Raw genomic sequence first — 21,487 nt, 5'->3', positions numbered from 1 at the left:
GGGGAGTGTTATTTGCTTTCTGTTTTGACCAAAGTGTCTGAAAACAGACCTGTGTTTGGTTAGGGAAGTTTGAGTTTCTATTTTAAGTATTAGGGCAGATCTTCCTGTAGTGCTGGGCTTTTGTCTGAGTACAAGAGCTTGCAAGGATCAGTTCATCTTATAAGAAGCAGAGTCTTGTGGTCCTAACCTAGCTTTCTTTTGACTGCTTTCTTCTAATTTTCTGGGATGGAATAATCTGGAAGAACCTTCCATACCTTGAAATTTCTAAAAATTTTAATTGATTAAGAAAAAATGGAGAGCTCAAAGAGAGGGGAATATAAAAGTTAATATAGCGGATATTTATTTATTAATATTATTTTATTCTAAATTATTTATTGCATTATTTTATTCTGATTTTTTACCATTTAGATGTCACTCTTGTAACACTTAAAGCAGACACCAATTGTTTGATATTTAGCGCAGGGGTTTGGATCTTAATCTGTAAACTGTGATCATGTTATGATGACTTGTCTATGAACTTTTGGTTTTATAGTTTGCCTTTTTAAAGCATCTTCTTAAATTAAGGTGTGTGTATATATTTTTTTCTTGTGCATGTAGGTTAGAAACTTGGTGCTGAATAGAATTAGTTTTGCATAGGAAGTGAATATGAGATCATTACACTTGAGGTTAATACATTAGATACACCTTTTTTGGGAGTGTTATTACAGTGAGAAAAATGATGTCTCTGGCTTCTTGTTCAATCCTATGAATATTGCCAATTTTTTATGTGTTAGACCAGCTTCAAAGGGAGAGGGAAGTTTTTCCACTATTTTATTACTTCATGGAAGTACATGTTAGGGCACTTATTTTTGATGCTGGAGCTTTTTTTGTTGTTTTTTTTTTTTTGCTGGAAAACCAGACATTGTCATCTGCTCTGATAATGTTCTTTTTTTAAAGAATACTGAAAAATTAGAATCTGCTAGAGATGGAAAATGTGTTTACAGTGAGAGGCATCAGGAGCTCCATCTGTTTGATTTCTGCAGAAGAATTTTTTAACTATGACTTGTTTAGCCTTACATAGGGAATAAAATTATCGGGAAAGAATTATTTGGGTAGCAGGGAAATTTATTGCTAGCTATTTACTGTACGCAGAAGTTGATCAGTTGAAATAAATATTTTTATTTCTGTTATTAAAAAACACATTTAGCCTTTTCAATAATTCTTTATTCTTTGACGTTTCCATTTCAGGAGGGCATCCCTTTCTGAGATGTTCAAACTGCTCCAAGAAGAGTTAGTGTGGTTCTGTGCTCTGGTATGCACAGGTTATATCGAATGGTTATTATAGCCTTATCTATCTTTAACAGCAGATTAACTTTCATTTCCTAGATTATAATCTATTTCTGTCACRTCCAAGAATAAACCATTATTACAGCCATCTGGTTCAAAAGGGAGGGAGTAGATTGGTGAAAATATAAAATATGAAAGCCAGATATAGTTTGTGAAATTGGTATATACAGGTGGGAGCAAGTGGAAAAGGGAGCTCTTGTTTTTACCCACTGCTTTCTGAGTGCCTTTGAATAGATTGCTACCTGAAAAGAAAACTTGTGAATCTGGTTGCTCTGTTTTATTAAGAAAATCTCGGTTGTTTGACCTCTTCTGCATAACATTTTCCTCTGTCATATCCCTCAGTTTAACATGGACTTCATGTTTACAGAGAAAAGTTTTTCACCCTCTCCATCCACTCCTCCTCATTCTCCCTAAGGGGAGGGAACAAACACGCACACAAAAGGAAATACAGTAGTAACACTAAGTAGAATATTTTTTTCTTTACTTACATTGTTTTTTCAGGYTCCCATTTGCCAGTGTAAGCTTGCATTTAGATTTCAATATTCAGTAGCTCAGCATCAGATTCTTCTTTGTTCACTATCTTTAATCAGGCTTTTCTTAAATTTAATGTAGATTTTTACAGAACACCATCTTTTTAGTCTGCTGAAGTATGGAAAGCTWTTGTTAAAAATTTAAGCTGATTGCCCTTTACAGATACACCGTTTGTTCCTTTGAAAAACATGTCATTGACCCTGCAACTATTGAAATGACTCAATATTACTGTTATCCTGTGTGGTTTCAATTGAGAGCTCCTTTCTGAAGTTCATGATGGCACATTTCATAAGAATGACATGTGTTTTTATTTGTTTTTTTAAAAGACTCCTTTATATTATACCAAAATTTAATTCTAGCTGTTCTAATTGTAGCTTGAGCACTAAGGAAGAAGTTCTACCATCCAGGACAGAAGATACGACAAACATGTATCATTTTCTACTTCAGTCCAAGATAGTGGATTTTTGATTTGTAGTGATATGGGATGAAACATCAAAGATAAGGATTTCAGAACGTTCTACTTTCATGTGGCTCAGATGAGAATCACAGTCTTAAAAAATGCAGTCCTCTTTTCTAGTCCTGAAGCTCTGGGTGCTCCTTTCCTACCTGCCCCCCCTCTCCCAGGGCAATGAAAACATCATACTCTGGGAAAGCAAATACTTTGGGGGAAAAAAGTCTAAGCTTATCACTCTGATTTTTATTTAGGCATCCTACAGGCTGTGCCTTTGGTCATTTTTGATGACTGAAGGAGTGTTTTTGATTGTACTATCCCAGGACTTCTTAAGAAAAGATATCTACTAGTGCAGAGAAAGCGGTCTTAGCTTTTCCCCCTTCAGTACCAAAAGAGCTTCCTTTCATAGAGCTATAGATCATAGAGCTTTCATAGAGCTATGGATCTTAATCTATTTAAGACCATGTTATTTTTTTTCTTGAAATAATGAATTCTATATATGAAGAATAGTCTGATTTGGACTATTAATTATCCTATATTTACATAAAATTAATCAGTTGCTTAATTGAATTCTTAGGAAAAAAAAGATATTTTGGCTTAGTGTTTAGGTGCTTGGCAATGTGAAAGCACCATGTGTCAGTGTGGCCTGCAGGGCTTTCAGTGGAAGAATTGTCATTACACAGACTTTATGGGTTGGTGCAAGGATTGCTAGGTGGGGTTCTGCAGCCACTGCTAGCAGTAAGTTTGTGGAGAGAGCAGCTTTCTRTTCCTTGGCAAGTCTGCCCTGCTGCTAAGGCTCTGCAGAAGAGTGCCCCTTTGTGGACCTGCTTAACTACAGAAAGGAGGGCTTCAGATGTTGAACCTACATCTTGACTTCTTCACAGAGCTCAGAGGTTCTCAAGTTAAGTACTCTGTGAGGTTAGCAATCTGTGCTGACCTAGAAAGGAAGAGAAGCTTAGGTCTTATGTGGGGGAAATCTTCTCATGTCTGTTTTGAGTACTTGGCACTACAACTTTAAGTGAAGACGCTTGCTGAGTGAGCTCCTTTGAACTAGGAGAGCGGAGATTTCCTGTCTCTGATTAACTCCCTTCATCTGTGCTCTTGTAGAAGAATGACATGTTTGTGGAACCTGTTCATTTTCCTTCTCTTTAAGCTGAAATTTGTCTCAAAGACCTTGTAGTTAAAGCCACTGGATAAACTGATTCTGAATAAATAACCATGGGTTTTTATATTGGGATAAATATGATGGAGAGCATGAGAAGAAATGATACCACAGGTTCCCTTACTGCTTTTCACAAAGAAACACAATATATCTTGTTTTTTAGAGTATCTTTCTCTTTTGCCTTTCATATGTTTATGCTTTTAATTAGACCAAATGGAATGTAGTAATTATAAACTTGTTTTTTTTTTCTTAAAATATAAGATGCTAAACAATAGGTACATTTCAGTTTTAGTCTGTTCCTACAGCACTGCCCACTTACTGTTCAAAGAGGTCTGGAGATCAGTGTTTTTAAGCTGACGAAACAAGTAGTGAGTTTCAAAATTASTCTGAAGAGACATTACTAGATTTACTTTTGCCTTTTATCAAGTATGTAACAAAATGGAGTCTAAGATAGATTTAATATAGACCAAGTATTGCAGGAGGTGAAGCAAGAAGACATCCAAACAGGAAGTTACTCTCAGAGCGAGTTAGTCGCCTGTTTTTGTGCTATTCTGTCCAGTTAGGTAAAGCAGGCRTTTTGTGGGAAGTCTTGCACTGTTCCTGGAGCCTGAGTTGTCTGCACGTTTTGAGGGGTGCACTGTGGTAAAAGAATGAATTACTAAACACAGCATGATAGAATGATGACAACGATCACAGGTTAAAAGCTTGGGGGGGGGGGGGGAAAGCAGGAGTTCATTTCTGAAAATTGGTCAGCTTGTTATTAATAGGCAAGAAAATGGTCATCGATACTTTATCGAGCTTTGTTATGTCTAAAATCATCTAAGATGTAAATCAYCTAGAGATAATTTTTGCTAGCCTGCTTTAAAAGCGGTTGTGTGACTATAGCAAATTTGGAGTGAACAAAGAGTGGGCTGAACATACAAGAAATAACTAAAAGGTGGAAACTCTTCACCTAAGTTATAATTGCAATATCTGATACTAACTAGGTAAGTAAACTTCAGGTGGAGATACTTCAGAGGGTCCTGGGTGTGTTTGCATTTCATTTTTTTGCTCATTTCCTTTAACCGTTTAGACATGAAATAGGAGATGCACAGTAAATTTACTAGCTGTTTTTGGTCCCGTGCAAATCAGCTGAGCTAGCTTTAAAGCTGAAAGCTGCTCTGAATGTGTATTTGCCTTTTCAGCAAGTGCAKAGGTTCTTGTGGTGTCTATATGAATATTTGTCATAGATAAGGATCATACAGACATATAAGATTAGAACATATGATTTATATCTGTCTGTGCTAATGAACCATTAGTTTTCTGATACCAACTAAACTTTAAAGTGTTTAATAGCACGTAACCGTTGGTATCAATCCTAATTTATTTTGATAAAATTTGATATTGGAATGATATAGCAAGCTATATCTGGAGTTCTAGCATTGCTTAATATCTCGGGCTCTTAATAGCAGCTTTTTTCATGTTTAATGAGAACTAAATTTACATTCTCTTTGCATCCCTAGTGAGGAGGCTTTTTTGTGGTTAGGTGTTTCAGTATGTGCAAAGGAAACTGTTCTTTCAGCTTTTTTTCTTACATTATATTTGTGTGTTTGTGTATGTGTACACTACTGCTAACAGAAGAGAATAAAAATATTCTATTCTAGAAAAATAAACACACTCTGTATTTGCTGGATAAATCAGGTTTTTGGAYTAAACAGCTTCTTAGTATCTTCGTCTGGAATAACTTGCAATAGCAGTGCAAGAGAAGGATACCCAAGCTTATATACCAATATAGTTAACATAGTCAGAAATAAAAGTGCAAACTATGAAATATGTTGAATATRATTTAAAATGTGTGTTCTTAAGTACTTAAAAATACATTCAGCATTCTAACTTAGCTCGTATTATTTCTTGTAATAATTAAAGCTCATATACAGATAAAAATGCATTAAAAATCATTACTATGATGCACAAAGTTATACCATATTAAAGTAAATTGCCTAATTTAAATGTTATCCAGTTCAGTGGTTCTCAAACTTTGTACTTTTTCCCCAGTAGCTTAAAATCCTTTCCTGTCACTTCTCTCACATATGTGTAATTTGACCCTCTGATCTAGTCCAAATCTCTGTAACATAATTTGCTGTGTACTTCTCTGCACTGTGAATGACCACATTAAGTACCTATCTGTCTCTTAAAATGCAGGAGTAAGAAGTCCTCCAGATGCATTTGAAATCAGACAGTCAATATTAGACAACATGGACAGTTCCCAAGTCTGAACTGCCTTTGGCCCTGTTTGTTTCCCATCCTTAGTGCCCTAATTGAGTTATGCGAGATAGGGAGTGAAGCTAGGTAGAAAGTTTGGAGATTTCTTCCTCTTCCTCTTTTTTTTCCTCTACTTAAAATGTACTTGGGGACTGAACCTTCCTGTGAAGGCACTAGTTTGAGAATCACTTGATTGGCCAGAGTTAATGTGAGATGGTAAAGATAATTTACCTTTGTTTTGAAATTTCTTTGGTGACTTGAAACTGCTAATAAACCTCATGCAAAACAGAATTTTATTTCCTGTTAAAAAATAAATAAAAAACCTGTTTTTCAGACAGAGAACCTAGAGAGTACAATAACTGTTCCAGATATCAGATTACACAGCAACCCTTCAGCTTTTAATGTTTACTGCAACGTTCGCCACTGTGTTTTGGAGTGGCAAAAAAAGGAGGCGTCCGTATTGTTGGCTTCCAAGAACAGTGTACAGAGCGGGGATTCGGACAGCGATGAAGAGGAGGAATCCAAAGAGCCACCCATTAAACTTCCAAAGGCAAGTAACTGGGCACCAGGCAAGTAACTGGGCACCATTTCAAGTGTGAGGAGTTTAAAAGCATTCTGTTCTTTGTAGAGTGGCAAATGAAAAGCTTCCTAAATTAGCTGCTTGGGAAATAGGACTTCTTATATTCATGCTCCATCTAATACAGAATCATTTGCAGGTGGGATTGTCAAATGCATGAAAACATTTGTAGTCCTCAGCGGAAGGAAACACATCTTTCCTACAAGAACTTCTTGACTCCATGTCTTTGCTGAATTAGAAAAACTTAGTTACGTAACATTAGTTAATTACCTAGCGTAATTACCTAATGTAATTTTCAGTGAGACAACAAGTTCTTACAGATGTTTAATTTAAAACTTTACAAAGCTAGATTGGTTTTTAATTAAAAGATAGCCTGAAATTCCAAAATGGTTCTGGAAGTAGGGCATGCTCAGAGTGTGAAATGACCACAGAAAAATCACTTGCATGTGGAAAGTAAAAGGTTGCTGCTGTTGACGGTGTCAGAGCTTAAAAGTTGTAACAGCTTTTCAAGTTGTAACAGAAAAAAAAAAGAACAGTTGCTGTCTTTAGAAACATTTTAAGTCTTTTAAAATTCAATTGGAGAGTGCTAACTGTATGGACTGTGTGTATACATATAATGCAGAATAGTAAATGTATTATGTCGTTATTCTTAAAACATAAATTAATGCAGGCTAATGCAGTCATGCAATTGAGGAAGATATTAAAGGAAATAAAGCGGTAGTGTGGGTGAGACCTTTTGAAGTGTACCTTTTTGGTCCTTTTTTTTTTTTTTTATTAGCTGTTACTTATGGATCATAGAGAATCATCTCTATGATGCTTTTAAGTCTCAAAGAGCAAAAAGAGCCAAGGGGATGGATGTGCAGTGAGTGTCAGTAAAAGCTGGCAGGATGAGACCCACAGAAATGGAGATGGCAGCAGCTCACAGAGTGGTCAGAGAGCCGGGAGAAAAAAGTTTATGATGTCTTGTAGATATATATATATGTATATATATGTATTTATTTTGCCTTTAAATATACAGATTTGGGAGGAAGGTTTGTTGTTTTATTAACAATGCTCATATTTTGAGTACCTTCTGCCTCAGTGTAGCTCGGAGTGGATTTTTCTCAGCCTCGGCTCCTGGGCTGCATTTGCCTCCCCTGCTCTCCTGCCAACACACGTGTAACCTCAGGGGAGAAAAGTGAAGAAGGAGCATTGGGGCTGTAAAAGAGGGGTCCTGGCTGTGGGATGCCCCGTTGGGCTTCCTCTCAGCTGAGCACTAAATGAACGTGCCAACCTCTCTGGTTTACAGTGACGCAGCACTGAGTTTTGTAACGTGTTTGCTGACTGTTTTTCCTCTGTTAAATCCACGTTACCTGAGTCTGTCTGGCAGTTTAATAGTGGGCATGAAAGTGAAGAGACCTGTTTACAGAAACCTGTCCAATCTGTTCGCTCAGATACTAAATAAAATCTGCGTAGATTTGGATAATTTCCTATGTAAATGTCTATTGCTGATTACAAGTTAATCACTATTGAAGTGAAAGCTTTCCAAATTTTTTTTTTTTGTGTTATTTTCATTCTTTCTCCAGCTGCCTCTGTTATCTGTGAAACAGGTCTTCTGTTTGAAGATCAGATACAAATTCTTAGATTTATTTTAGAAATATTGTCACTGAAAAGGAAGTTTCTAGGCTCGTACTGCAGTGCATCTTATTCTTTAGCCTGCAGGCTATGCGAGATTAGGGATCCKAGCAAAGCCATCCATGCCATCATTTTGCTGGCATTTCTTTTTTCCTGTGGATTCCATGCATGTGTTTCGTTCCTTCAGAGGAGAGGAGGGAAATGAAAGATGCAGTCTGCAGGAAAATTGTTGTTGCACTTTGGAGACTTGATTTGGTTTTATTGTTATTCTTCTTCCAACAGTCAAACAGGTGGTAAAACAATTTTTCAAAGGCAGGAGTGAGACCCTTCAGGAAGGAGGGGCAAGTATTAGTGGTACCAGAATCAGTGAGAAATGAAATATCASTCAACTGACATTTTGCTTAATATTTACTGTTACAGCTGTTTAAGTAGATTTAGGGTTGGTTTCTTTCTTTTGAGTTACTGTTAAATTCTGTGTTACTTAGTGTTACTCAAATAACTAGTCTGTCCTGTAAACTTTGGGATGCACCATTATTGATGAAGATCCAAAAGCATTGTTATCAAATATCCTATAATACCTTGTACTTTTTTTTTTTTTTTAGATCATTGAAGTTGGTTTATGTGAAGTCTTTGAGCTGATAAAGGAGACAAGATTTTCTCACCCATCCTTGTGTCTCAGGAGTCTACAAGCCCTACTTAATGTGCTCCAGGGCCAACAGCCAGAAGGCCTCCAGTCAGAGCCTCCTGAAGTCCTTGGTAATACTCTTCTTGCTCCTTGCTCCCAATTTTACTTTATTTTCCACCCTCTTATTTTATCTTGTAGAAGGAGCATAGAAAGAAATGGTTCTAGCAACCAGTTGGGCAGCAGTAGCATTTTCTCACTTATTTTCTGTTCTGCACTGACTGACTTGGTTCTAGAATATTTCTCCTTGTGGGGTTTGTAACTACTGTCTTCCCATTAACCTTTTACAGAACAAAAATATTGACGTGTAAAGGTGTGGGGTTTTTTAAAAAAACAAACAAAACCCACATAATTTCTACTTGTGTAACGTGATGTTTCACTGAAATRTAGTAACCTAGTAGCCTAATAAATTGAGATTAATTTGCTTTACTGAATATCTAAAATATTTGGTCTTAATGGAAAGAGAATAATTCTACAGAGAACTGTCCTAATCTGCTTTATTCTATCTCTTGACTGTTTAATATTACATTAGAATTTATATAAAGCTGTGTGAATTGTTAGAATTCTTGTTTTTGCTGCTTTCGCATACTATTTTGATGTTTGTCTGGAATTTCCTTTTGCTTTTAGTGGTATGGAAAATAAAAGTCCAACTCTTAATGACTCTGGATATATATCTATCCCCTGGCAGTAACCATAGTTTTCATTGGTTTATAGAATTGCAAGGAAAGACAGGCTGTAACGTTTGCTTTTCTTATTTAAACAAACAACTGTTAGACTTCCTAGCTATGCCTGCCTATGTTATGGCTCAACAGTGTTCTYTTTCCAAAGATAATAGTAATTTACTTGATCAAGTTTTTACATAGCCTTGAAGCTATATAAAGCTATTGCACACAGCATTAAAAAAAGCTTGGTTTTGCTTATTATTGCCTTACAGTGATTATTTGCATTTACTGTCATAAAAGTTGAGGTAGACTTTTACATGTATCTTGATTTGATATAGATAKGCAGTCACTAAACAGTGCTTAAAAATAAAACATACGGTAAAAATAACGTTCAAGGTACTGTTTTAAAATGCTAATTGATGAGCAATGTAATTTGACTGTAAAGATCAGACAAGTGTTGGTCAGGATCTCCATTTAATCTCAGTGTTGAGCTAGCTTGACTGGGCAGGTAAACAGTTATTTTTAGTCCATTAATTATTAAGTCTTCCACAGTGACAGAAGGATTGAGGGGTTTCTGAGTCCTTGTGAATATCAAGACTGGCCTTTTCCAATAGAAAAGGCAAAAAAAGTTTAAGAATAACTGTTTCACAGCTGTCTAMGGAAGATGCTTTATGTTTCTTTACTGCCACTGATCAGTAGCTAAAGAAAAGGAGGAATCAGTAATATTAGAAACTGTCTTCTGCTCAAGAAATTGCATAGTTTTAGACGCACCTTTAGATGTTGATGGGAGATGATGAACGTGCAATATCTTGCACTTGCATAAAAATTGCACTTGAAAGAATAAAATGTTTCTCTTTTTCAGAGTAAAGTTGCATTTAAGTTGTGTTATTGGGTGTCTGCTTTGAAATTGGAAACTGATTCATGTTTCAAGACCATTGCGATAAGCCCATATACTTGATGGCAAGAGAGAAAGCTTCTTACCTTAGAATCTCTTAGAATCTCCTGACCTTTAGGTCAGATGCTTTTGAAGAGGTTCGCTATGTACATGCATGTTTACTGTTAAATTATTTTTGTGATGAGAAAGTAAATGCTCATATTAAAATGCATAATTGGAGTTGTAGTGATTTTTGTAGGGCAAAACTGTTAYTCTGTAGCGCTGTAGTGCCCTTGTTCTCTCTTGTTCATAACTTTAGTAGTGCAGTATAGAGGGGAAAACTGAAAATGGTGTTAGCTTAATGGCTGAGGAAAGATGCACACTGTATTTTGGAGGTTCAATATTGATCTCATTGATTGAAAATCTGTTTACTATGGTTTAGTGCCTCGTCTCTGATGTAATTTTTGTGTTTTGCTTGCAGAATCCCTATTCCAGCTGCTTCTGGAGATAACTGTCCGAAGCACAGGAATGAATGACAGCACAGGACAGTCCTTGACAGCCCTTTCCTGCGCTTGCCTCTTCAGTTTGGTGGCTGCGTGGGGAGAGACAGGACGAACGTTGCAAGCCATCTCTGCCATCCTCACCAACAACGGCAGCCATGCTTGTCAAACCATTCAGGTCTGGCACTAAAACTTCTTATCTGGAGTTTAGTGTAAATGTACACGGGTTCTCTGAAAATTTAGCTTGCAAATTCAGTTACCTTCTTTTCTTACCATTTCTGAGATAGGTGTTTCTCTGTCTCTCTTGAGCAGGAAATACATATGTTTATATATAAATATTTATCACAGCATATAAACATATAAAATGGACCAGTGTTTTTTTGTAGCATGAATATAAGCATGAATGTGTGGGTGTTTTTTTTTTTTTTAATAGTTCTATTATCTAATGAAAAATACTGTGATGCAAGTGTCCTGATCATGTTATCTTACTGTTTAGGTGCCAACCATTTTAAACTCTCTTCAGAGGAGTGTACAGGCTGTTCTGGTAGGCAAGATCCAAATCCAGGACTGGTTCAGTAATGGGATAAAGAAAGCAGCCCTCATGCACAAATGGCCATTGAAAGAAATATGTGTAGATGATGACGACCAGTGCCTACTTCAGAGTGATGGCTTTTTCCTTTATCTCTTATGTAAAGATGGACTTTACAAAATCGGCTCTGGATATAGTGGAACAGTGAGGGTAAGGTGATTCTTATGTTAGGTGAATGACAGTTAAAGTATTATCTTTCATGATGTCCTGTTGCTTTTAAAACTTTTTGTAGCTTTCAAATGATTGGCTCTTTTGCAAACTGTTCCCATGATTTCTGTGAGCATTTTTATTTTCGTAAATTCTCAGTATCGTTGAAGATAGTGTTACCAAAATCATTAAATAACTGTAAAATTGTTCTTCTGACACTTATTAAACTATTAGTTTTTCATTTTTCCTTTTCAGGGCCATATATACAATTCAACATCCCGCATCAAAAACAGAAAGGAAAAAAAATCCTGGCTAGGTTTTGCTCAGGTAAGTGAATACTGGGAACACTCCCTGGCCAAATGTGTAATTTAAGTAGAGCTTGCATTTGGTACACTTGCATGACTGTATGACTGTATGTATTTAGTATGATTGTAAAAGATGGGGAGCACTTACATGTACTGGTTTATAGAAAGGATTAATGAAAAGTGTAATTTATTTGTGGTGTCACTAACACTTTTTCAGAGTACGATGGTTTAACGTTTAGATTTGTGAGCTGAGCAGTTGGTCTTAATGTGCAGTTGGTCTTGATGGGGTCTTACATTTTTACATCCATGTCACTATTTGTGCTGTCATAACAAAACAGCAGAATACAATTTCTAGATAGTAAAAATAGCTATTTATAATAAGTAATTGATGGAGATCTTAAATATAAAGGAAAAGGTGTGTGTGTGTGTGTGTGTGTACATATATGTACACACACACAGATATGTGTGTGTATAAATAGTTTTATTTTTTATGTTATATATATAAAAAACTTTATATATATATATATATATAAAACATGGCTAGCTTTTCGGAATATCAACCACCCTTTCCTTTGCATGATAGAATATGCATATACATCCTATACAATTCACTAGATAGTGAATTGGGTTAGAATCGTGTTTCCATGAAGTGCTCAGAAATTGCAGTTTGAGAGAATGCTGCATTTTGGAAATACAGCAGATTTTATTTTCTATTTTTATTAGCAACTGAGTGAAATCAGAGTTTACTTACTATTAGAACTGCTATATCACTGAAACTGATGTAATACAAATGTGGCAGGAGGTACATATTCAAAAGTTTATTTTTTAATCTTATTGGAAAGCAATATAAACCATACAATTTCACTATAGTTTCATTTTTGGGCATTTGAAATACCGGCTATACATTTGTGGACTATAAATTATACTATTTTTTGGGCATTTACTCAGGTGTGTGCGACAAATGTGTCATACAGTGGCTCTACCTCTGTAATACCTGGTTGGAAAAAGGTTAAACACAGTCTGTATTTATAGGAAGATGTGCACACCCAAAGTACACTTGCATTTCAGGTTTATTACACATAGTTCTAAGCAAGGACATCTTTTTTACTGAGAAACCTTGTAAACTGGTTACTGCATCAGTTGATGTATTGGAGGATTTTTCATACCAGTGTGTTTTTATTTTTACCAGGGCTATTTGTTATACAGAGATGTGAATAATCACAGTATGACAGCCATAAGAATAAACCCTGAGACTTTGGAACAAGATGGGACCGTTGCTTTGCCAGGTATGAAACTCAACAGTGAAGGTGGTGGTAGTTTGCTGTTTGCATGCTCTGTGTTTTCAGGTGAACAGAAGAAAAAGATGTTTTTGAGATTGGAACGAAACTACTTTTTGCAAGTCTGATGTGACTAGTTACTGTTTTTCATTCAGAGGTCTTAAAGCTACTCCAGCTCCTGAAAGAACTTTTTAGGGTGTTTAGTCATCTTAATGGAAAGACTCCAGGTGTTTAACTGCCCTTTAAAGAAGTTTTATTTGTTTCTAGCTCAGGCGTTGAGCAGTTGGCTTACATATGACCTTGCTCCCAGTATCTTTCAGGTCTAGATGCTTATCAGCTATGGTCAAGGCTGTTGTTTTTAATAAAGATATATCCAGAAAGCAAAAATGTTTAAATGGAAGGGGGGTGGAGGGGAAGGCTTGTGGTGGTGCTTGTTCTTTTTCTTTATATATAGGAACATTATAATCAGTGTCTCTATTTAGAAAATGAGTATGTTCCTGAATGTGCTTCAGTGACCTCCCTAGGGAAAACATCTATTCTTAACCTCTCCTGTAAACAGCTGATGGGGGATGTAATTCTCTCTCTATCAAACAATGACAGACTTTTTTTGTAGATCAGAAGAAAATGTGACATTCTGACATAAGGAAGAACTGATGGAAAAACTCTGTGGAGTTCTATATTTCAAACATAAATAGTTTTTTCTTTAAAGCAACATATGGTTATGAAATCTAGTCTGTGTAACCTTTTGTAAAGCCTTTGGAATATGAGCTTCTATATAAACTGTTTAGTCTTTGTTCAGCTGTAGGTGACATTTGGGTGAGTCGTGTTCAAGGACCCGACTCTGGGATTTGTGTTGCTGGGATTGCTTTTCCACTTTCTTCTCCTTAAGGACCCTTGAGGTCCTTAGTTTATGTTATGGTTGACAAATAAATGGGTGTTCTTCATACCAGTCTTGAGATACTCAAGCACATTTGCAGTCTGCACCTCAGAGAAGTTAAATTTCTTTTGCAAATTGCAGCCAAAACAAGTGCCGTTCTGCAAGACAGCTTCTTTGTGTTTCACAAAGCCACTGGCATAACTTCTAAAAAAACAAAACAAAACAAAAAAAAACACCACTCCCTCTCAATCCGTAACTGCAAAAGCAAATATTACAACTATGGGAATATCCATTCATAAATCCGTCAAGCTCCCTCACACAAGTGCTTTTTGTAAGGTTTGTGAAAGTGTCAAAAAAAGTCTAGAAGATGTGGCTCGTAGCAACTGTTTTCGTTTCAGCTCTTGAGCTTGGGTTGTCCTGCTTTCTGTGCGCACATAAATGTATCATACAGTGTTATACTGTGGGCAGATAAGGCCTTGTCGTTTTGGCTAGGACAAATGTAAATGTTACTTAACCACTTCTGGTTGTTTGAAGGTGATACTTGAGTCATAATCTCTTGAAGCCTGTAGCAAGGCTGTGATTAACACTTGCCTGTACTTAGGTTTTAGCTTCTTCTTTAGGTAAGACGTGAGTCTTTTCTGCTATAGTAAACTCCAGATAGAAACCTTTGATGTATTTTCTTGGTTTCCAGAATGATTTTCAAAGACAGATTGAGGAAGACTACAGTTGGTCATAAGAACTGCTAGCTCTTTGACACATCTTGTACTACCTTGCTTTTGCAGATACATCATTTGCCTTCTATTTTCTTCTCTCCCCATTAGCTTGGTATTTAATGGTTCCACTGGATTCATCTGCTTGGGTGCTGAGGCTTAGGAAGTCTTCTGAAGAACATTAACTGAACGGAACAAAAAAGAGAAATTCTTGTTCCATTTTCCCTTTTCTACCCTCCCCCAAAACAACCAACCCCACAAAAAAAAACCTTACTAAACCCTGTGTCCTCAACAATTAGGGTTGTGTTAGCTCGTAACTCTTAACCATTCAAGAGATCCTAACACCTCTGAGATCCAAACTCATATGTAACACTGCAGCAACGGACTGTAGGATACTCAGAAATACTCTACACTTTATCTGTTATTTCCCTTGCTGCTTGTTCACAAAGGGATTCATGCCTATGGACTCTAAAGGGGAAGTTGCTCACCCTAGATCTACCACTGCAGGATGGGAGAACCTTGTGCATCTTCTGTCCTTAGTAAGCTGTTCTTTTGGACTAAGAAACACAGCTGGCAATAGTAAACAAGCTTTGGGCTTCATTAATACTTCTWCCAGTTTTAATAAAGAAAGCTCTCTTCCTACCTAGCAAAAATTACCTATCCTGATGGTTGTGCTGGAAGTGCATTTTGTGTGCTTCGTCTAGTGCTAAGTTTGATGAACTGATTGCTACTGTATCTTGGTTGAGGTTGCGATGCAGGTATTCAGATCATGAAGCAATTATCCTGTGTTCTTTTTGGAGGTCTTTACTGTGTGTAATCAAACAAAAAAGAACACTAACTTGCTATTTTTGCACAGTCTTTCTTACTAGCTCCATCAAGGAACAAGAAGGGGAGAAGAGATTATGTAGGTTTGTACTCTTAGATTTGTAGAGAAAAGGATCTTTATTTTTTTCCCCTAATATGGGCAGAAAAGACTGAACTGTTTACAGTAAATGCCTGATGTTTTCCCTTGATCTGTTTTCAGTGGTTAGTTCAACAAAATGTATAAACAACTGAAAACATTAGATGAATAATGACAAGTTGGATTGTAATCTATGTCCATAATTTTAGGTACTGGACAACAAAATTAACTTTTTAAAGGTACTGACACTGATTGTCTGTCCTTAGATCTGTCTTAGTCGTAGTGACAGTGAACTGGGCAAAAGCAAAGGACAGGGTGTGTTCATGTAAACTAATGCAGTGCACTCAATCTTTGTCCCTCAGATTGCCATACCGAAGGGCAGAATATCCTCTTCACTGATGGCGAATATATTAATCAGATAGCAGCATCGAGAGATGTAAGTGCAACATGTGGGTAAACTTGTTCTCCCTCACCTGGTACTACCATTTTATAAAATGTGTGAAGTTACCTATGATTAAATATTTGACTCGGACTAGCAAAAAATCAGAAATCCGTGTAGATAATGAGAAATTGCTGTGTATGCACCTGATGAGCCTTTTATTTATTTTATTCATATGTATGATTGTGATGAAACATGATTGTGCAGGTAGGTTTTAAAAACAACTTCATGCTTTTGTTTCTGGGGAAAAAATATCCCTGAAATAACTTTTTTTTTTAGCTTATTCATCTACAGGGTCTCTCTGGGATAAGCTTCCTAGTGCTTAACTTCTGTCTAATTAAATTTCTTGTAATTACTTTTGTACTCAGTCAACTTCAGCTAGATTTGATAGAAGAGGTGTTAAAAATGCTACTTTCCAGTAGACTTTGTATGAAAATTAATTATTGGCTAATTTACTGAAGGCAAAACACGATTATTCTCTATTTTGTCTGATGGGCAGTAACTGTATTCACAGTTCTGGGCAGACCACTGGTTGTTGTAGATATTTTTGTTTGGTTTATTTTTGCTGGTGAGAGGACTTAGGGTAGAGGAATGGGGTTTAATGCTGTGGAGTGGGTCTGGAGGTGGCAGACATATGTCTACAAGGAGCCTGAATGAATTATTCTACTGCCCCATTTGCCATTCAAATGCAGATACCTAGAAATCCATAAATAGTTTTACACATCTCACTTAAGAGAGCACTTTTAAATAGTAGCATAATTATGGTTACTTACTGTAATACAGGAATGAGAATTTTATTTCCAGTTATCCAGTTAAGTATCAGCACCCATGAGGAGAAACCTGTTCTTGACTACAGTTTAATGTACTCGCTCTTGAAGTGCTTACCAGTTCTGAGATTGGGAGAAACTGAGGGCTTAACAAGTAGATGGAAATAATTGTTATGTATATAACATTATATATACACATACACACGTATATGTCATATACATATATGTATGTCATATACATGTATATGGCATATACGTATGTATGTCATATACATGTATATGGCATATACGTATGTGTGTATATATAACACATATATGTATATACATATATAACACATATATACATATATGTTTTATAGATATACGTACACATATATGTAAGTGTGTGTGTATATATAAGTGAAATTGAGTTAGTCATTTCTATAGCGGTTCACTGTTTTTCTAACATAGCAGAAATACTTTGATTTCAAGCTTTGTTAGAGGGTTTTCTTCAGCTCATCTTGTTTGCCACTCTTGTTTTGTTACCAATTTTTTCCTCTATATTAAATGTAACTTGCAGTGTGTTATCTCATAAAATGAACTGTAATATTAATATACAAGGTGCACCTAGGTCATGATAAGTAATTGAATGTGTTTGTTGTGCAGAATGAAGTGAATACTTTGTTTATTGCAGGATGGCTTTGTAGTTCGAATATTTGCAACAAGCACTGAGCCAGTACTGCAGCAAGAACTGCAGCTTAAGCTTGCAAGAAAATGCTTACATGCCTGTGGTATCTCCTTGTTTGATCTGGAGAAAGATCTGCACATTATCAGTAAGTGCTCTTCTTTTAATAACTGGTAATTAATACAACTGAATCACTGTCCTTCCCTYTACTGGCTGCAGATAGGTGTAAGAAGGTAAAACACCAAGATCAACATGTGGAAAAGTATGGGGGTTTTAAAATTGCTGAAAGATGGAATCATCATGGTCTGTAGTGACCCATATAGAAACCACRTAGTGATATAGACCCACATAGTTATAGTGACCCATACAGAAAGACTGCTGTTTGAAATGAGTGCCTATGGTGCTATTCAGGGAATTGGTGTAGCTTTCTAATTAAATGTAGTAGTAGCTGGCATTCCAGTATTTGCTTCCAGTTTAGAATAAATAAATAATTTGAATTCTTGACTTACAAGAATGCTCATAAAAACATGTAGTTAAGCTATGCAGCTYATTGCCATAGGATAAATTTTACAAAAGTTTAAAGGACTGCTGGTTAGATTAATGGAAAGTGGAGGTATTGAATGATACAAAATGCTTGGAAACTTATGCTCACATCAGAATTTGAGCTGCAAATGTCATTAGTGCTTAAAGTATTTTGGAGAAATATCACTTGGCATTTGCTTTGCCCTGGCACTCTGTTGGACTGCTGCGTTTCTCAGAAGAAAAGGCAAAGATGTTTGTATAGATGTACTCCCTGAAGAGGACATACACAGTAGTAATCAAGTGCAGTTACTTTTCTGTTTTTACACTAGCTCTTTTTCCCCTCTGAACTGTGTGGGGTCTAGCCCTGCAAATCATCTTGTGGCAGCAAAACTTCATTCCACTTGCAGCCTTCTTGGAGCCTTTTCTGTGGTGTGACTTCAGTGACAGAGTATCTGTGGTAAGGATAGGTTGGCAAAGAATAACATGAGCTGTGAAAGCACCTGTTAACTGAGATGTTGCTTGTGCAGGTACAGGTTTTGATGAGGAATCAGCTGTCCTTGGTGCTGGAAGAGAATTCGCACTAATGAAAACTGCTAGTGGAAAGGTATTGGAAACATTTTGTAATAAATACTAGATTGCTTTTATATATATAAATTACTATGAATTTTCACAATTCCTTTCTACCTCCTTAATATGTTAGAATGAATTTATATGACTATTGTAGGCCCTCTCCAAAGGAAAAAAATAAAAATGGCTAATTGAAAATTTAAGCAGATGWAGGGTTGGCACCCTTGAGAAATCTTAAATTCTTAAATTTATTTATGAATATGTATCTTTACAGTCAGTCTCATTTGGAGACAATGTGGGGCTCTCTGTATTGAATTAGAGGAGTTACCTTTTTCTGCAAGTGGTGTATTAACATATTTACAGACTTTCAACYTCTGCATGTCTCTTCATAAATACCTACCAGTAGTCATTTGTTTAAATTCCAGACTGGTATTTTTCAGGCAATGCAGAGCATTATCTTGAGACTTTTCCGTATGAAGGATTCAGTTCACTTTAAGCCTGTTCTTAATAATTTATTATGACAGCTCTTCTCTGTGGAGATTGTTTAAATTTTCTGAGGTACCTTCATAATCAATGAAATTTAAAASAATTTTGCTTACTCTCTCACTGTGGGTTTTTTTCAGTTTGGGAAAGTAATATTTTATTTACCTACATAAGCATAGAACTTGGTTTTCTTCTGATCAGAAATCAGTTGCTTTGTTGGAATAGAAACTTTACTATGCATCTATCCAAAAAACAACATTAATGAAAAGGGCCATAAATAATGGGAACTAATTTGTTCCTAGTAAAATTGAATAATGAAGAATACAAGGTTTGATCAAGCAGGACTCTTGAGGCATTAGAGGAGACAGGTTCATTTGATCTTTGACTGATCTTTGGACTGGGCTCTTTCGATTAAAATGAACAAATTTCCTGGTTTTATCTTGTAAGTTGGGCATACTAAAACATGAAATGCACTGCCTAGGGCATAATGTAAGACATCTGCAGGGGCCCACAAAGGTTAGCTTAACTGTTTTCTYTTTTATTGTTGTTCTTTTTTCAATAGTGTAGTTGTTCTTAGTTCTATATTTGTTAGCGTGAAGTATTGTATTATATCTTATGGCTTAGGTGCTTAGTGACCACTGTGTTTACTGAAAATAAGTTAGTTAAAATAAATAATTAGATGATGCATGCCCTAAAGTTCATGTAAAATGTGCATAAAAAAAAGTTATTGTTAAAATACCATATGGCCTTTACATGGACCTAACATTTCTCTCTTAAGGGTTTAGCTTCCTCAGAACAGTATTCTCTGCGTTCAGATCTTTTGGTAAAACAAATATGTTTATGCCTCACCCTGTGACCCAGCAGAAAGAAGTAGAACCTGATCAAAATGCTTCCTCTGTGAATTTATAAGTCATAGATTTAGGATAGAAGTTGAAATGGTGTAATAAAAATCAGGAAATAATCTGAGCATTTTGAAAACTCTATGCTTTCAAAATGAAGGTGTAACTTTTGTGTGCTGTGACATAACTGGAAGTGCTTTCCTGTTTCCTTCTAGATTTATTATACTGGCAAATATCAGAGCCTTGGAATCAAGCAAGGTGGCCCGTCAGCAGGCAAATGGGTTGAGCTGCCAATCACAAAATCTCCAAAGATAATTCAGTTCTCTGTGGGACATGATGGTTCACATGCCTTACTTGTTGCAGAAGATGGAAGTATTTTCTTCACGGGTTCTGCTAGTAAAGGAGAGGATGGAGAATCAAGTAGGTTTTATGTTTGTTTGATCAGTGGTTAATAAAAGCCTATTAGCTGCTTGTTAATTTGAGAGGAAAGGGTAAGATTTTTTTAAAGACCCTAAAAGCATTTGATTGATGGAATTAGGGGGTGTATTTTATGTAGTAGATCTGATTACTAGGATTACCTCTGAGAAATGCATTTAAATAAACGCCCCACATAAAAAAAGTTTAGAGATTGAGCACAACATCTAACTCTGAAGTTATGTTCTCGAGCAAAAGAACTGATTGTTAGAAGAACTGTGCTATTATATATATCCTATTTTTTATGCTATCAAAGTGATGCTTTCTACATAAACTTCATGCTACCGGGCTTGAGTTTTACCTGGGACATAAGTCCTGACAAGCAGTTTCAGTATCTTGGCCAGCTAGAGATGTTAAGCTTGGTTTTAGCACGGTTGGCACTGTGTGGCCAGAGTGCTGTTTTAAAACTTTTCTTAGAAAAGAGAGTGACAGGTTTGATCAAAAAGGTAATACAACCTCACTTCATCTTGAAACTGCAAAACCAAACTTGTGCCTTTGCGTTATTATTTTAGAGAACTTTGGGAACAGCATTTTTGCCAGGTAATCCTTTCCTGTAAGAGGAAGGGCATGGGTTAACAATCATGGAATCGCAGCTTTCAGAAGTTTCAGAGGACAAAAGGATTTTAGGAAATATATTTATAAATAGGAACTTCATACTTTTCCTGAGAAATAATTACACTAGAATGCATACTAATATTCCTTTAACAAAAGAAAAATACTTCAAAATATGTAGCATTACCTTGAAGTTGCTCTACATACAGATATCCATGTTGCCACCTGAGAATTTTTTTGACTGACCGACTGTTTTACGTCAGTGCGGTGTGTATATATGTGCATGTGCACACATGTATGTGGATGTGTGTGCACATGTGTGTTTGTATACATATGTAAAACTATAAAGATAATATTGAAGAATCATAAATGAAATAAGCCTCTTGAGTCAAGATTTTGGTTGACATGAACATTTTAGAGAATCCAGTAGAACCCAGTAAAAGCCTAGATCAGGAGACAATATTGTCCGAGTATTTCAGCAGCAGTTTGAAAATTAACCCCTACTTATAAAACATGTTACAGTTTGTGGTAAAATTTTTTTTCAAAGTTTGTCTTGTAGAATGACTTGTGATTTCTTTTTTTGTTAAAGCTAAAAGTAGACGACAGTCAAAACCTTATAAACCCAAAAAAATAATAAAAATGGAAGGAAAGATTGTGATATCTACAGCTTGCAATAATGGAAGCAGTTCTGTAATTTCAAAAGATGGAGAACTCTACATGTTTGGAAAAGATGCCATTTACTCTGATAGTACAA

General features: G+C 36.0%; 1 protein-coding gene across 1 annotated transcript in view; it reads left to right on the top strand.

Moving 5' to 3' along the window:
- The window catches only part of MYCBP2 (MYC binding protein 2, E3 ubiquitin protein ligase), a 151,336-nt gene that overhangs the window by 1,982 nt on the left and 127,867 nt on the right, over nucleotides 1-21,487 (top strand). The window contains exons 2-12 of the mRNA XM_026044514.1: nucleotides 6,046-6,261; nucleotides 8,505-8,658; nucleotides 10,602-10,798; nucleotides 11,117-11,359; nucleotides 11,612-11,683; nucleotides 12,851-12,947; nucleotides 15,789-15,862; nucleotides 17,306-17,444; nucleotides 18,346-18,422; nucleotides 19,923-20,127; nucleotides 21,323-21,487. Of these exons, the coding sequence (XP_025900299.1) occupies nucleotides 10,649-10,798; nucleotides 11,117-11,359; nucleotides 11,612-11,683; nucleotides 12,851-12,947; nucleotides 15,789-15,862; nucleotides 17,306-17,444; nucleotides 18,346-18,422; nucleotides 19,923-20,127; nucleotides 21,323-21,487 (1,222 nt within the window). The 5' untranslated portion in view covers nucleotides 6,046-6,261; nucleotides 8,505-8,658; nucleotides 10,602-10,648. The remainder of the gene's footprint in view (nucleotides 1-6,045; nucleotides 6,262-8,504; nucleotides 8,659-10,601; nucleotides 10,799-11,116; nucleotides 11,360-11,611; nucleotides 11,684-12,850; nucleotides 12,948-15,788; nucleotides 15,863-17,305; nucleotides 17,445-18,345; nucleotides 18,423-19,922; nucleotides 20,128-21,322) is intronic.

The sequence above is a fragment of the Nothoprocta perdicaria genome, unplaced genomic scaffold, assembly GCF_003342845.1.
Source record: "Nothoprocta perdicaria isolate Ctin4 unplaced genomic scaffold, notPer1 scaffold_37, whole genome shotgun sequence".
NCBI lineage: Eukaryota > Metazoa > Chordata > Aves > Tinamiformes > Tinamidae > Nothoprocta > Nothoprocta perdicaria.
This window is presented reverse-complemented; position numbering and strand designations above follow the sequence as displayed.